Genomic DNA, 16928 nt, shown 5'->3' on the forward strand with positions numbered 1-16928 from the left:
CTCTGATGAATTATAATATATTTATATTTAAATTTAGATAAATAAATATATATTTAAATTTAAATAAACACATTTAAATTTAGATAAATAAGCACATATTTATGTAAACATATTTGTTGAAGTAAATTCACATTTATATTTAAATAAATATATATTTATGTTTAAAGAAATTTATATTTGTACTTAAATAAATTTATATATTTATATTTATGAAAATATTTATACTTTATAATTATATATGAATATATAAATTAAATTTAAATATATATTTAAATATATTTATAAATATATAATTAATATATATGTAATATATATCTATATTATATTTATCTAATATAACTTATATTTTAAATATAGCTTGTATTTACATAATTATATATAAAATAATATGTTTATATTTATATATTTATTTGTATTTATATTTATATGTTTCGGAGAAGGCAATGGCAACCCACTCCAGTACTCTTGCCTGGAAAGTCCCGTGGATGGAGGAGCCTGGTGGGCTGCAGTCCAAGGGGTCGCAAAGAGTCAGACATGACTGAGTGACTTCACTTTCATTTTTCACTTTCATGCATTAGAGAAGGAAATGGCAACCCACTCCAGTGTTCTTGCCTGGAGAATCCCAGGGACGGGGGAGCCTGGTGGGCTGCCGTCTATGGGGTCGCACAGAGTCAGACACGACGGAAGTGACTTAGCAGCAGCAGCAGCATATTTATATGTTTATATAAATATATTTATATTTATATAATCTTCTTTCTGACCTTTAAGAACCCAGGATCATTAAATCAAATATTAAATGGAAAACTTGGCCAAGCAATAAAGTGTGCAGGGTTGAGGACGTGAAAGGGAAAATTTGTAACAGAAAGTGAAGTTCGGAGCTGCCTAGCAACCAGGGAAAAAAGGGAAATCGGATGAGATCGCAGGAGAGGAAGCAAGCTGTTTAACAAGAGAGGACTTTGGTTCTGTTCCCTACTTTCCATCCCACCTCTGGGTGGGATTTCAGGTCCATGTCTCGTAGGAGGGGCAGGGAATAGCAGGGACAGAGTCCTGGAGCTGAGGTGGTGGAGGAAGCCTGCTTTAGGTCTGGGTCGGGGCCCCCGGGCACCAGGGAGCGGGTGGTGGATGACTGCCGTCTTGTCGAATTCTGTCCAGGAGGTGCCCATGAAGACGGGCACAAGTCCCGCCCGCTCGTCCTGACCTACGTGCGGCCCGGCGGCCCCGCCGACAGGTGAGCCTGAGCTGGGGGGAGCCTGCAGCCTCGGCCTGCGCCGCCCTCACCCAGCTCCCCGGGGATGGAGGCGGGGCGGGGGGGGACACCGGGCAGGGTCTCCAAGGGGCAAACTGAAGTCCAGACGGGGGACACCCCCCCCAGCGTCACTCGGCGGCTTGTCGGTGGAGCCAGCCCTAAATCCCAAACGAGGGGGGCCCCGAGCTCTTTCTTCCCCAAGATCCTGCTGTCTCGGGGGTGGAGAGCTTCGGTGTGGTGTTCCCCTTCCCTGGCCTTCATTTTCCCATCTGTGGAATGGGCCCAGTAGTGAAGCCCCGCAGAGCTGATGCGAGGGATGTGGGGCTTGGTGGTGGGCGTCACTGTGGCCCTCAGTGACACAGCCTCCCAGTCCAGGCTGCGCTGCCGGCTGGCCCTGCCCGGGGCCTGCTCAGAAGCTCCAGGAGGAGAAGGTGAGGGAGGAACACACCCAGCTCTCAGCTCCTCACCCCCTGACCTCCCAAAGGGCGATTCCTGGCCATTTTAAGAAAAGCCTGGAATGGCCTTGTCAGAAATCTAAACCCGTCCTTGGGGCCTGTGACGAGCTATTCATAGAACCACCCAGAATAGCCTTGGCCACCTGTTGGGGCAGGCATTCCAGAGCTGGGATACGACCCAGGCCGAGGCGAACCCCTTCAGGCCCCTCCCCTGGGACCCGGCTGAATTCCTTCCCAGGCACGTTCGTCACCAGGCCAGAGTCACTGCTGAGACCCAGGGAGGGGGCCCTGGGCGGGGGACCTGTGTGCAGGCAGGTCCAAGCCTCCAGCCGGCCCGCCCCTGGTGCTGGGCGGCCCTGGAGGGCTGGGACCCCGGTGAGGCCCTGGAGGTGACCTCAAAGGGCATCTCCAGCTCAGACGCAGGAGGGCTGACCCGGGACTGTGAATTTATTAAGCACTAGATGGTGCTGGGAAAGACTGAAGGTGGGAGGAGAAGGGGACGACAGAGGATGAGATGGCTGGATGGCATCACCGACTCAATGGACATGAGTTTGGGTGGACTCCGGGAGTTGGTGATGGACAGGGAGGCCTGGCGTGCTGCAGTCCATGGGGTTGCAAAGAGTTGGACGTGACTGAGTGACTGAACTGACCTGATGGAATTGGGGCGGGGGGGCGTGTCGTCGCTGACCTGACCTCCATCAGTCCTTTGGCTTCTTCCGCGTGCCCTCCCGCATCCGTTCTGCCCCGGCTCCTTCCTCCGCTCCCTGCCCTCACTCTGTTCTCTCACTCGCTGGACGAGGCGGCGTGACCCGGCCCTTCCCCGCAGGGAGGGCTCCTTGAAGGTGGGGGACAGGCTGCTCAGCGTTGACGGGATCCCGCTGCAGGGGGCCAGCCACGCCACGGCCCTGGCCACGCTGCGGCAGTGCAGCCACGAGGCACTGTTCCAGGTGGAGTACGACGTGGCCATCCCGGGTGAGTTGGGGGCCTGAGGGCTCGGGGTGCAGGGCACGGAGTAGGGGGCACACACCCCCATCCCTGCAAGGGCTGTGTGACCCTGGCCCGGTCGCAGCCTCTCTGGGCCCCTCTGGGTGGTACACGCTCCGCCAAGCACCAGGGATCCATCTGAGAACAACACAGATGAGGTCTCCGTTCCCATGGGGCTGACATTCTGGTGGGGAGAAATGGACCCTGGATGGGATAAGTCACATACAGAGTGTATCAGAGGATGATAAGTGTGCAAAAAAAAAAGAAAAATCAGGGAGCGAGATGGGGAAGGCCGGGGGGTGCCCCGTGACCTGCGGCCGTGCGGGTGAGTGAAAAGTGAAGGTGGCTGGACCAGGGGCTAGCGGGGGAGTAGAGAGGAGTTAGATCTGGGGAAGACGACGAAGGTCTGCTGGCCTGCTGTGCTAAGGTTTCGACACGTGGGTGGGGATGAGGGTAGAAAGAGCCGGGTTTTGTTTTCCAGCCACTGGGTGGGTGCGCGGGGTGCTGTTTTCTGAGATGGGTAAGGCTCGTAGTGAAACCCCACAGTTCAGACATACGGTAGGCTCTTGATGCTTGAGTGCTAAGTCGCTGCCATCGTGTCCAACTTTTTGTGACTCCATGGACTGTAGTCCGCCAGGCTCCTCTGTCCATGGGATGCTCCAGGCAAGAATACTGGAGTGGGTTGCCATGCCCTCCTCCAGGGGATCTTCCCGACCCAGGGATCAAACCTGCATCTCTTTATGTCTCCTGCATTGGCAGGCAGGTTCTTTACCTCTAGCGTCACCTGGGAAGCCCAGGCTCTCAATATATGTGAGCAAATTAGTACTGTTCGGCAAAGCCTTGGGCTCAGCCTCTCTGAAACCTGAATTCCTGCCCCTCCTCTGCCTCTGAATGGCCACATGTACTTGGATGAGGGCTTTGCCTCCAGGAGCCTCAGTTTTCTTGTCTGTTAAGTGGATGCAGTGATCCCTCCCTGGTAGTGAGGATTAAGCTGAGACGGAGGAAGGTGCTGAATATTTATTTGCATCTCAAACTCCTCTTTCCTCCACGTACCAGACACAGTGGCCAGCGCTTCGGGGCCCTTGATAGTAGAAATCACCAAGACACCAGGGTCAGCCTTGGGGATCTCGCTCACCACCGGCTCCCACCGGAACAAGCCAGTCATCACCATCGACCGCATCAAGCCTGCCAGTGTGGTGGACAGGTGGGGCACCTGCTGGGAGCTGCCGTGGTGTGTTGGGGGTGGTGCAGGGGGAGAGTCATCTAGAGCTGTGTGGCTGTACCCTTTTCCCTGTGCTCCCCGACCCGGCCAGGAGCGGGGCCCTGCATGCCGGAGACCACATCCTATCCATCGATGGTACCAGCACGGAGCACTGCTCGCTGCTTGAAGCCACCAAGCTCCTGGCCAGCGTGTCGGAGAAAGTGCGGCTGGAGATCCTGCCTGCACCCCAGAGTCGGCGGCCCCTCAAGCCCTCAGAGGCAGGTGAGTCCCCTGCAGACCTCAGGGCTCAAATCTGCAGGCTAACGGGCAGGCTAGCATTTAGCAGAGCAAATGTCCAGTCCCACAGGGATGCTCAAAGTGTCAAGTGCAGCAGCCAAGGGTGGGGAGGTAGGGCAGATCAATAACCTGGGTGTTTAAATGGCAACCCACTCCAGTATTCTTGCCTGGAAAACCCCATGGATGGAGGAGCCTGGTGGGCTACTATCCTTGGGGTCACAAAGTGTCAGACAGGATTGAGCAACTAACACTTTCACACTTTCTGATCTGACAGTTTGCTGGCGTGGATACCCCCAAAGCTAGTTCCATCACTGGTCGCATTAATAGAAGTATGAGGTCTAGAACAAGGGAGGGGATAGTCCTTCTGTGCCCTGTGCCACTCGGAATTTGGACCCGTGGGCTCACCTCAGGGCCCTCAGCAGGTCCAGAGGAGGCAGCCAAGCAGTCAGGAGGGCCTAGAGCCGCCCCTGTGAGTCCCTCAGATGTCCCGGTGCCTGTTCTCCCACCCCTGGCTCTGCTGATGGGGCTTCCCAGGGGTCATCTGGGTACGCCCCCGTGACATATCTACAAGGTTGGTATGGAGGCTCTGAGGGTCCGTGCAGTGCAGGTCCTTCTGATGACACTTGGCTGCCGACAGTCCCCTTGGCTCTCCCTAAATAAATGTCTGCCAAGCCCATGTGTTAACTCCTTCTATCCTCCCAGCTTCCCTAGGAGGTAGCCGCCTTGTCCCGTTTGACAGTTACAACAGTGAGGCACAGGGCGGGGCTAAGGGGCTTGTCCCAGTCCTGTAGCTGGTCAGTGACGGAGCCGGGATTGGACTCGTCTCCTGGCCCCAGAGTCGGCCCAGCCCCCGGCTGGCGGTGGGAACGCCGCACGGGGAGGCGGAATCAATGGGCTGAGATCACAGGGACCTCGTCCGTCCATCCAAGAGCATGCTGTCCCAGGCTGGACATCCCCCTGCCAAAGTCCTGCAGCAGAAGGAAGAACCAGAACGGGCTCTGGGGCTATGGGGAGGAGGACCGGGTCGGGGAGGTGAGAGAGGCAGGGTCCATGGGCTCCCCAGGGAAGCAGATGCTTAGCTGGAGTCAAGAGTTGACTGAAGCCGCGGCCCGTGAAAGGTTGAGGGGGACAGCCTTAGACTGCGATGTGGGTCCTTGCAAGCCTGGGCCAATCCAGCAGAGACCCAGGTGGCCCCCGAAAGCCCAGTGTGGGGCAGATACCCGGCCCTGGTGCCCTGCTTGCCCAGCCCCAGGCCGAGGCTGCCCACGCTACAGCGTGACCTCAGTCTCTGGAGTTGCTCCAGCTGGTCAGTGTCTGCCAGCTGCACTCCGTGGAGCCGACCGGCCAGTTTGTGGGCTCCAGAGCCAGTGACTTAGTCCACATCCTGCTGCTCCAGCCCTCCCAGCTGTGGGCCTCGGTCTGGTCCAGCTTTCCCTCTCAGATCCCTGCCTCTCGGGCTGCTGCATGGCTGAGCCCTGAGCACAGGGCCTGGCACACAGTGGGCGTCCGGGACATGTGGGCAAAGTCTTGAATGCCCGGCCTGGCTTGGGAAACTCCAGACCTTCTGTTCCTGCTCTCCTCCCCTCGCTGGGCAGACGGAGCTCATCCTCCAGGGCGTGGAGGTCCAGACCCGCCCAGCCCCTAACGCCTGTCTCTCCTCTTCCTCCGCCGCAGTGAAGGTGCAAAGGAGCGAGCAGCCGCATCGCTGGGACCCCTGCGTGCCCTCCTGCCACAGCCCCCGGCCCGGCCACTGCAGGACGCCCACCTGGGCCGCCCCTGCCGGCCAGGACCAGAGCCGCTGTAAAGTGCCCTCCCCGCGGCCACTCTCCTCTGTCCCTGGGGAGGGGCTGGAGCCTGTTTTATAGGGAAGGGAACCGAGACTCCCAGAAGTGAGGGGCCCCTGTCTGGGTTTCACCAGGTCTGTGAAAAGCTTGTAAGCTTTGAGGCCCAGAGAGGGAGAGACGGGCCTGAGGTCACACAGCGAGCATGGGGGGGGGGGCGGGGGAGGCACCCCTGTGTCTCCCTGGGGCGGGTGGAGGCTCTGCTGGGCTCATGGTCTGTCTCTCATCTCCCCAGCCTTGTCCTCCTCTCCCTTCTCCTCGCCGACTGTGAACCACGCCTTTTCCTGCACCAACCCCAGCACCCTCCCTCGTGGATCCCAGCCCATGAGCCCCCGGGCCACAATGGGGCGGAGGCGGCCGCGGAGAAGGGAACACAAGAGTTCATGTAAGCCGTGGTCTCTTCTTTCCCCTCTGGGCTGCCGCTATGCCTGAAAGAGAGATTTGCCAAAGTGTGGGGTATTCGGGGCAGGGCCAGGGGTGGGGAGGTGGCATTACATAGCATACGTGGTACACCAGGTTGCTGCGGATGGTTGGGCAGGTTGTGCACTGCACAAGGGCTCTCCTGAGGGGTGACAGTGACTTTGTACACTCTGCCTTGTATTTTTATTATGAAAAATTCCCAGGAGGTGCTCAGCTGTGTCTGACTCTTTGCCACCCAGTGGACTATACATATACAATCCATGGAATTCTCCAGGCCTGAATCCTGGAGTGGGTAGCCTTTCCCTTCTCCAGGGGATCTTCCCAACCCAGGGATTGAACCCAGGTCTCCCACATTGCAGGCGCATTGTAGGCAGATTCTTTACCAGCTGAGCCACAAGGGAAGCCTTTATTATGAAAAATTCCCAGCAGGTGGTGGCCAAGTGTCTTGAGGAAAGGCTGCCTTTTTCAGATTTGTGCGAAGGTCTCAGAGTAGCTCCCTTTCATTTTTCTCTCCTTCAACCCTCTGATCCATTCCAGGATGTGGTGTTACTTTGTCTTTACCACCTTTCTGACATTTGTTAACTTTCCCTAAGACAGGAACACAGCAGGCCTGAACCTAGCCATCCAGCATATAGTAATTTTTACTTTTATTAGATATATATTTCTACTCAAGTTTTGCTTATAGACATTTCTCTTTATTTGTAATCACTATATATAGTTCCTTTTGAAATGAGGGTATTTACGTGTTTTTTATTTAAAAATTATAAAAAGTTGTCTAGTTTTTATTTATTTGGCTGCGTTGGGCCTTAGCTTCAGCACGTGGGACCTTTTGCTGTGGCACACAGATCCTCTCTCTAGTTGTGGCGGGCGGGCTCAGCAGGTGTGGCACACAGACCCAGTTGCTCTGCAACATGTGGGGTCTTAGCTCCCTGACCAGGGATTGAACCCATGTCCCTTGCATCACAAGGCAGACTCTTAACCATTGGACCACCAGGGAAGTCCCTTAAGTATTTTTAAAAAATGAATAGTAATGAATGATAATGCAGGAGACGTGTGGAAGTAGCAAACAGTCATGATTGCCCAGGATTTTTTCCTTTAATATTTATTTATGTGGCTGCCCCAGGTCTTAGTTGCACCATGTGGGATCTAGTTCCCTGACCAGGGATCAAACCCAGGCCCCTTGCATTGAGAGTGCTGAGTCTTAGCCATTGGACTGCCAGGGAAGTCCAGGGCCCTGAATTTTGAAATCTTGCCTGGGAAGAATCTTTCCTTTGTTGAAGTAGAGAGTGTTCCCAGCCTCCTTCCATGTGAACTGCAGAGGCCTCCAGGAAGAATGGAGGGTCAAACTGGGCCATTTAGGATTGAACCAGGTGAGGGAAGAGAGAAATATAAGTCAGTTTGGCACTGAAAGGCGCTAAACATGGTTATGAGCTTCCTGGCAGCCAAGGCGAAAAGAGAAACAATTCAGAGTCAGGTGATAGATAAAATACAACTTTACCAACCACCATTGTCACCCACTGAAGCAGCGGGTATGTAGGTGAGAAGATTCAGAAATATTTTTCACAGGCAGGAGCTTGTGGAGCCTGGAGACTTTTGGGACCCGCTTACCTTGATGATAATGATTAATTAGTTAAATAAAAAATTTTGAATACTTCCAATGTTCCAGATACCATTTTTATCATTGGTGATGTAATCATGAAAAAAAAGATGAATAGAAATATAATAACACAATATATCCAACAATAAAGTATGTTACACATATTATAATGTGTGATATATAATAATATAAGAAAATAATATATAAAGACACAATGGTATAACTAATAGAATGACATATAAGTTTTATTTAATAAATGATATCCAATATCCATATTAATAACATAAATGTATTTATATGTGGAAGATAAAATATGTTAAATAACATATTAAATAGTTAAACATGGAGTTACCATATGACACAGAAATTCCACTCTTAAGTAAATACCCAGGAGAAATGAAAACATATATCATATTCACCCCAAAACATATTTATGAATATTTATACAGTGTCATTCATAATATTCAAAAGGTGGGAATAACCCAGATGTCCATTGATGGATGAATTTTAAAAAATGCGGTATCATCATATAGTGGGATATTAGCCTCAAGGAGGACATTTTGATCTATGCTACATAAATGAACCCTGAAAACATGCTAAGTGAAAGAAACCACATACAAATGACCATTTATAGTATGATTCTGTTGATATGAAATGTCCAGAACACGCAAATATTAGACATAGAAAGTATGCTTAGGGCTAGGAGAGAGGGGAGGATTTGAGTGACTAATGGAAACAGGGCTTCTTTGAGGGATTGAAAATGTTCTAAAATTAATTAAGGGGATGGTTGTACAACTTGAATATACTAAATAATCAATATATTTACTAAAACCCATTGAATTGTACACTCTGTGGGTGAATACTGTGGAATCTGAACTATATCTCAATAAAGCTGTTGCCAAAAATGGCATAATATATACTATCGCATCTAATAGTAATATAATGTGACATTTGATATATGATACAATAATAAAATAAATTGAAGGATAACATCACACAGGGCTTCCGTGGTAGCTCAGTGGTAAAGAATCCACCTGCTAAGACAGGAGACAGGGGTTTGGTCCCTGGGTCGGGAAGATCCCCTAGAGAAGGGCGTGGCAACCCATTCCAGTATTGTTGCCTGGGAAATCCCATGGACAGAGGAGCCTGGCGGGCTACAGCCCATGGAGTTGCAAGGAGTAGGACACGCCTTAGCGACTGAGCGCGGCATAACATCACTCAACATCACAGGACGTCACATCACGGACCCTCGGAGCCTGTTTTGTAACATGGCGTTCCAGGAGCTGCCTTCCTGGATCCTGGGCGCAGCTCTGCCGGGTGGAACCCATGACCCCAAGGTTCAGAATGGGCCGCGACTTGGCCCCGCCCCGGGTCGGGCCTCCCACTCACGGGCCCTCTCCGACTCCAGGTGGTCCCGCCGAGGGTAGGTGGGCTCTGGCAGGAAGTTCCCCCGGGACAGTGCCCTGAGCGCCGTGCCCGCCTGCCCCGCAGTGTCGCTGACCTCCAGCACGGTGGGGCCAGGCGGCCAGATTGTGCACTCGGAGACCACGGAGGTCGTGCTCTGCGGAGACCCTCTCAGCGGCTTCGGCCTGCAGCTCCAGGGCGGCATCTTCGCCACCGAGACCCTGTCCTCCCCACCCCTGGTGCGTTTTATTGAGCCTGACAGCCCGGCGGAGAGGTGAGCCTACTGCCCCCTCCCCGTGGGCCTGCCACTCTCCGATTCGGGGGGTGGACAGCTGGGGACGTCCAGTCACATGTTTAGCCTGGCTGCACAGGTGCATCTCACCAACCATCACGGTCCACCCCGTTGCCGGCCCCGTTTTGTAGACGAGGGGTCTGAGGCTCAGAGAAGCTGATTCACCTGCCCAGGGCCACACAGCTTGGGAGTGACCCATGACACGAACCCCAGTGTGGTCTGAAGTCCGAGTCCTGTATATACATCTCCTGAGGCATGGCATCATCCCCACGGGACAGGGAAACTGAGGTCCAGCGAGGGCATCCCTTAGAGCCAGTGTCCCGGATAAACGGCCTGAGGAGCTGCAGCTGGCGCGGGGCGGGGCGGAACGCTTCAGCCTCGCCCCGCCCCGCCCCCGCCCCGCCCGGGATGTGGGCGGGGCCTGGCCCTGCTCCAGCTCTGCAAGACCCTGGTTTCCAAAGGGGCCGCGTCTCTCTCCGGTTCAGGTGTGGGCTGCTGCAGGTAGGGGACCGCGTCCTGGCCATCAACGGCATCGCCACCGAGGACGGGACGATGGAGGAGGCCAACCAGCTGTTGCGGGACGCGGCGCTGGCCCACAAGGTCGTGCTGGAGGTGGAGTTCGACGTGGCCGGTGAGTGGGTACCTGGGGCTTCCTCGTCTCCTTCGCGACCCCCTACTCCCTCCTTTCTCCACCCTGCTCCCCCCTCTCCCGCCCTGCTTCTTCCCGCGTTGGCAGCGTGTCCCCAGAACTCTGGGAGAAAGGCAGGGGGCGGGAGTGAAGGACTTGCACACGCCAGTGTGTATGAGGACTTTTTCAAGGGAACAGGAGCCGCGGGTGGGGGAGGTGAGGGTTTATGCAAAGATCCCCAAACAACTCGGTTAGAATTCTGGTTCCTGATTTGGACACCGTGTGGCTTCGGACAGGGCCGGTCCTCCTCCAGCCTCAGTTTTCCCCAGTGTAAAAGCAGTGTAAAGTGGATAGAATCCTCTATCACAAGGGGTGTTGTTGAGATCAGATGAAATGAAGCTCCTGGAAGCACCAGCTGAGGTCTGGCATGTGAGAGGCCCTGTAAGTCCTTGCTGGATCCGAATGGCTTGGGCCGGGCCAGGGGGCCCCAGTGGCAGCTGTAGGTCAGGGTACCAGTCCTGTCTCTGCTCTGACCCTGTGGGTGCTTGTCTGGGACAAGTCGGTGCAGCATGCCTCAGTTTATTCTGTGGGTAGAAGAAGCAGGATGGGGTTGTGTTTGGCATCCCTCTCCACTGGACCAGAATGAGTGTGGGCTGCGGACTCCCTGAGGCTATTCTCTTGAGTCTCCTGGGTTTGTGTCTATTTGCACCCAGAGTCGGTCATCCCGAGCAGCGGCACCTTCCATGTGAAGCTGCCCAAGAGGCGCGGCGTGGAGCTGGGCATCACCATCAGCTGTGAGTCCCTGTCCTGCATACCCTCCAGCCTGCCCGAAGAAAACGCCCAGCATGAGGCGATCAGGGGAAGGCCCTGGGTGGGAGGGGGGGCTGGCTGACCTGGCTTTTCTCTGTCTGCGGTGCGTGTCCTCAGGCAAGGCTTCTGGAAGCCTTGGTTTTCTGTTCTGCACAATGGGAGTCTCCTGGCCTATTTAGTCTCCAGGGTTGGTTAAGTGGTTTTCTGAGGCACCAGTCACGTGACCCAGGTTTGGTTTTCTGTTGCCTCTATTCCCAGGGCCCAGGACAGGCCTGGAACATAGTCAGTGCTTAATTCATGTTTGTCAAAGGGATGAAAGTGAGGGACTGCAGAATGGAAAGAAGAAGGTAGAATACACAAACAGAGGAACGCTCACAGACCCTCCCCCAGCCCTCATCTCACTCCGGAAAAGCTGAAGTCCTCTGACTTTGTGCATGTGTGCATGCGAAGTCGCTTCAGACGTGTCCAATTCTTTGAGACCCTTTGGCCTGTAGCCTGCCAGGTTCCTCTGTACTTGGGATTCTCCAGGCAAGAATGCTGGAGTGGATTGCTATGCCCATCTCCAGGGGATCTTCCCGACCCAGGGATCAAACCCACATCTCCTGTGGCTCCTGCATTGCAGGCGGATTCTTTACTGCTGAGCCACTGGGGGACCCCCCTCTGACTTCATCTCCTGCCATCTCCCCATCACACCCTGGAGGAGCAGCTGTCCAGAAGGGCTGGTGCTGCAGCTCCTTCCTGCCCCAGACCCCTCAGTCAGTGGTGGTGGAAATTGAAGCAGCCAATGGGGAGAAGGTGCTTCCAGCCCAGGGACCTCTGGGCAGGGCCACCAGGTGCAGTTGTGCAGGTTGTACATGACACAAGGCGCCCATTCAAGGTAGACTTAGATTTTTCTGACATTTTCTCAACAGACTAATTAGACGGGGCCCCTTTGTCTCATTTGCAAAGATGCTGTTTGGGCTAGAGGGACCGCCTTACACCTGGTCACTCATGGGAAAACCCATTAACCCAAATGGATTCTTTCTGCAGAAAAACTCAGCCACCCGTTGTCTTAGATCATGTTCCCTGGGAAATAGAGTCTCCCACAAGGAGTGATGTATAGGGGCCTTTTGAGGAGGGCTCTTAGGATCAACACCTGTGGGCGGGAGACTAGGACCGGGCAGTGGGAGGAGCTAGGCTGCGATGTAGTCCCAATAGAGGGCTCCCCCAATCTTCTTTGCTGGGGAGGCTGTGGGAGCTGAGGCTTCCCTGGTAGTTCAGACGTAAAGAATCTGCCTGCCAATACAGGAGATGTGGGTTCAATCCCGGTATCAGGAAGATCCCCGGGAGAAGGGAATGGCTACCCACTCCAGTACTCTTGCCTGGAGAATTCCATGGACAGAAGAGGCTGGTGGGCTACAGTCCGTGGGGTCACAAAGAGTCAGGCATGACTGAGCGGCTAACACTTTCACTTTCTGCGGGAGTTGTCCTGCATAGAGGCTGGGAGCCGGGCCTTGGCACCGCTGCGTGGACTGGTCGATGGGTGTAGACACTGTCTTGGGTGAGGCTGCCCCCTCAGCCAAAGGCCATTCCCCAGCCGGATCCCGCTGTAGTGTTCGCAGCCAGCATTCCCCGCAGCGGGCAAGGAAGAACTCCGCTGTTAAGAGTCACTTGGTTCTGGAACCTGGCCCTGTGTGTGCCCGTTGCTGGGGACACAGACACCAGCCAGACCCAGCCCCTCAGGGAGCAGCATGTGCTGGAGAGTGAGCTGAGCGTGGGAGGTGGTGTCCTGCTTCGTCTAGGTGATCTAGGCTGTCCCCGTGAACTCTGTGGTCTCATCCCCACTTTACAGAGGGGAAACTGAGGCAGAGAGGGGCGCTGATTTGCTCACAGTCCCCCAGCCAGGGAGCCACGGGAAGCAGGGCATGGGGCTCCACGTCCACGCCCAACTCCTGGGCCCCTGAGGCCGAGGTGGCCAAGGACAGGCTCTTGGCTTCTTTCCCCCAGCGGCCAGCAGGAAGCGAGGGGAGCCCCTGGTCATCTCCGACATCAAGAAAGGCAGCGTGGCACACAGGTGGGGGAGCCCCTGGCAGGGCGGGGGAACTGACCCACGGGGGTGGCCTGGGCGCCTGGTGTGCCCAGCTCCTCATGTCCCCTCCCTGCTCCCGCAGGACCGGCACCCTCGAGCCGGGGGACAAGCTGCTGGCCATTGACAACATCCGCCTGGACAACTGTCCCATGGAGGACGCTGTGCAAATCCTGCGCCAGTGTGAGGACCTGGTGAAGCTAAAGATCCGAAAGGACGAGGACAACTCGGGTGAGGGCCCTGATCCCCACCCACCCACGCCAACCAGACAGAACCCAGCTGGCAATCTGGTGCTCCCTCCGGCCAAGGAGGGAGCGTGGTGGATGCCACCCAGGGGCTGCTGGTGGAGACCCCTTGAATGAAGATGCGGAGTGGCGGGGGGGAGGATGGCAGATGTGTCCCTGTCCCCAGGTCTGGGCTTCTCCAAAGGCCCTTGTGAGGTCTGCTAGAGTTTGAGTGAGACTTGGATCCAACAGGCCATGCCCAAAGCTGCTGGGCGCAGATGACTGGGTGTGACGATGAATGGGTGGGGGTGGGGGATGTACCACTGCCTGGGTGGCTGTGAATAAGCTGAGGCTGCAAACTCAGGCACATCTGAGGCTGGACAGGTGACAGAGTGAGTGAATTGGGCTGAAGCTGAGAAAAATGATTCAGTCTGGGTAGACAGAAGGAAAGGGAGAGGACCATGGCCACTGGCAAGAATCTTGTTCAGAAGGGCTGCCACCAACTCCCACCCTGGGAAGGAGGATCACTTGTGGGCAGATTTCAGAGTTTTTAAGAAAAACGGGAAATCTGGTGTCGTCTTATAGTCAATATCATCATCACCATCATTACCCTTGTTGTTCTGCGTGGCATGTGAAATCTTTATTATAAAAATGCTGGTTCAGTATTTCTGCTCTCTTTGAAATAGCTGTTTGGGTGGAATGAAACATTGTTGGAAGCAGAAGGTGGCTTCAAGTGGTGCCATCTGAAGTCCTCCCATGGGGGAAATGGCTGTGTTCATGGCTGAGGGAATAGGTGGATTAATGACTGATGGAATGTTTGAATTAATGGCTGAGGAAATAGATGTATTAATAGCATGAAACAATGGGTGTATTCATGGCAGAGTGAGTGGCTGCATTAATGGCTGGGGGAATCGGTGTAATGAATGGAATTAAGGAATGGGTGAATTCATGGCTGAGAGAACGGGTGTATTAAAGGCATGAAGCACTGAGTATAATAATGGCTGGAGGAATGGTGAAATAATGCCTGAGAGGAGGGGTGAATTAATGGAGAGGAAATGGGCGAATTAATGACGTGAGGGAGTGGGTGACTTGGTGGCTGAGGGAATGGCTGAATTGGTGGCTGAGGGAATCTGTCCTAGAGCTGAGAGAATGGGTATGTGAATGGCAGAGGGAATGGGTGGATTGACAGCTGAGGGAATGTTTGGAAAATGGCTGAGGGGGAATGGGTGACGTAATGGCTTTGGCGGTGGCTCTATGCTGGCAGAAGGGAATGGGTGAGCTAATCACCAAGAGACCATGTTGTTCAGGCATGAGAAAATTGGTGTGTTGACGGCTGAGGGAATGGCGACTTAATGGCTGAAGGAATAGGTGAGTTAATGGTTCAGGGTTTGGGTAAATTAATGATTGATGGATTGGCTGAATAAGTGGTAGAGAATTAGTGGCTGAAATGATGGGTGAATTAGTGGCTGAAGGAATGGATAAACTACAGGTTCCGCGATCTGTGACTAAAGATTGAGATGACAGTGAACTAATGGTTGAGTGAATGGGTTTATCGGTGACATAGGGAATGAGGGTATTCAGGGCATGAGGACATGGGTGAACTAATAACTAGAGAGTCAGTGTGTTGGGCATTAGGGAATTGATATATTAGTGGCTGAGGAAATGTGTGAATTCATGGCTAAGGGATTGACTGAATTAATGGCTAGGGAATGGGTGAATTAATGGATGGAGGAATGTGTGTATTAATGGTTGGAGGAACTGGTGTATCAAAGGCTGTGGAAATGGCTCAGATAATCGCTGAGGAATTGGCTGAGTTAATGGCTGCAGGATTGGTTGAATTAATGACTAAGGGACTGGCTGTGTTAATGGCTGAGGGAATGGGTGAACTAATCGCTTAAGGAATCTGTATTAAGCATGAAAGAACTGGTGTATTAGGGATGATGAAAGAGGTGAAATAATGGCTAAGGGATTGACTTAATTAATGGCTGATGGAATGGGTGAATTAATGGCTGAGAGAATATGTGCATTAGTGGCTGATGCTATTATTAATGGCTGAGAGAATAAGGGATCTACTTGCTGAAGAAATAGTTTAATGGCCAAGAGAATGTGTAAAAATGTCTCATATTGGCTGAATTAATGGGTGAGAGATTTCATAGGAAACAGGTGAACGTGACTGATGGAATGAATGAACTAATGGCTAAGGTAAAAGGTGATTTAATGATGGCAGGACTGGGTGAATTGGGGGCTTATGGCTGAACCCAACAGCAGAAAGAATGGGTGATTGAACAACTTAAGGAAATGGGTTAGTGGCTGAGATAATGGGAAACTAATAGCTGAGAGAATGGATGAATTAATAGCCGATGGAAAGTTTGTATTAGGCCTGAGGGAATGTGTGAATTAATAGCATGAGGAAATGTGTATTAATGACTGAGGGATTGGTTGGCTGAAGGAATGCCTGAAATATGGCTGAGGGAATGGGTGAATTAATGGATATAGGAAAGTGCGTCTTAATGACGGAGGGAATTAGTGTATCAAAGATTAAGGGAGACTTCTTGCTTTCTGAGATGGCCTGCCCTCTCTGTGGAGTATTTCTCCCGAAGTTGCTCACACTTTTTGAGATGGACCACACTCTGTCTATGAAGTGTGTATCCAAATAAATCCACTTCTTACCTGTCAAAAAAAATAGGCTGAGGGAATGCCTGAATTTATGGCTGAGGAAATAGTTGAAATAATACCTGAAGGAATTCGTGAACTAATTGCATGAGGTTATGAGGAAAATAATGGTTGAGCAAGTGGGTGAAATAATTCCTGAGGGATTGGATGTATTAGGCCTGGCAGAATTGTGTTACTGGCTGAGAGTATGGGTGAATTAATGGCTGAAAGAACGGATGAATGAATGGCTGAGGGTATAGGTGAATTAGTGGCTGAAGGAACGGGTGAATGAATGGCTGAGGGAAGTGGGGGCTTAATGGCTTCAGGAATGTGTGATTTAGAGTGTAGGAAATGGGTGAGGATATTTTTATATGGCATGAGGATATGGCTATATTAATGGCCATGGGAATAGGTTAATGCCTGAGGGAATGGGTGAATTAGGGCTGAGAGAATGCCTGAATTAATGGCTGACGAAATGGATGAATTAATGCATGCGGGTGTGTGGTGTTATAGGTTGAAGGAATTGGTGTGTCAAAGACTGTGGGAATGACAGAGATAATGCTGAGGGACTGCTTGAGTTACTGGCTGAGGGAATGGTGGAAACAGCAGCTGAAGGAATGGAAGAACTAATGTGAGTTCAGTTCAGTGCAGTCGCTCAGTCGTGTCCGACTCTGCGACCCCACGGGCTGCAGCACGCCAGGCCCTGTCCATCACCAACTCCCGGAGCTTGCTCAAACCCATGTCCGTTGAGTCACTGATGCCATCCAACCCTCTCATCCTCTGTCGTCCCCTTCTCCTCCTGCCTTCAGTCT

At 52.8% G+C, this 16928-nt stretch overlaps 1 protein-coding gene across 8 annotated transcripts in view; it reads left to right on the forward strand.

Moving 5' to 3' along the window:
• GRIP2 (glutamate receptor interacting protein 2) overlaps nucleotides 1–16928 on the forward strand; it is a 60158-nt gene that overhangs the window by 26785 nt on the left and 16445 nt on the right. For 3 of the 8 annotated variants that reach the window (XM_043886493.1, XM_043886500.1, XM_043886494.1), the window contains exons 6-16: nucleotides 1153–1228; nucleotides 2501–2673; nucleotides 3742–3889; nucleotides 3999–4168; nucleotides 5858–5983; nucleotides 6260–6409; nucleotides 9533–9719; nucleotides 10223–10368; nucleotides 11079–11159; nucleotides 13162–13228; nucleotides 13326–13471. In XM_043886493.1, coding sequence (XP_043742428.1) covers nucleotides 1153–1228; nucleotides 2501–2673; nucleotides 3742–3889; nucleotides 3999–4168; nucleotides 5858–5983; nucleotides 6260–6409; nucleotides 9533–9719; nucleotides 10223–10368; nucleotides 11079–11159; nucleotides 13162–13228; nucleotides 13326–13471 — 1470 coding nt within the window. The remainder of the gene's footprint in view (nucleotides 1–1152; nucleotides 1229–2500; nucleotides 2674–3741; nucleotides 3890–3998; nucleotides 4169–5857; nucleotides 5984–6259; nucleotides 6410–9532; nucleotides 9720–10222; nucleotides 10369–11078; nucleotides 11160–13161; nucleotides 13229–13325; nucleotides 13472–16928) is intronic. The other 5 variants (XM_043886495.1, XM_043886501.1, XM_043886497.1 and 2 more) reach the window with 3 other exon arrangements.

Source organism: Cervus elaphus, chromosome 24, assembly GCF_910594005.1.
Source record: "Cervus elaphus chromosome 24, mCerEla1.1, whole genome shotgun sequence".
In the NCBI taxonomy this organism is placed as follows: Eukaryota; Metazoa; Chordata; class Mammalia; order Artiodactyla; family Cervidae; genus Cervus; species Cervus elaphus.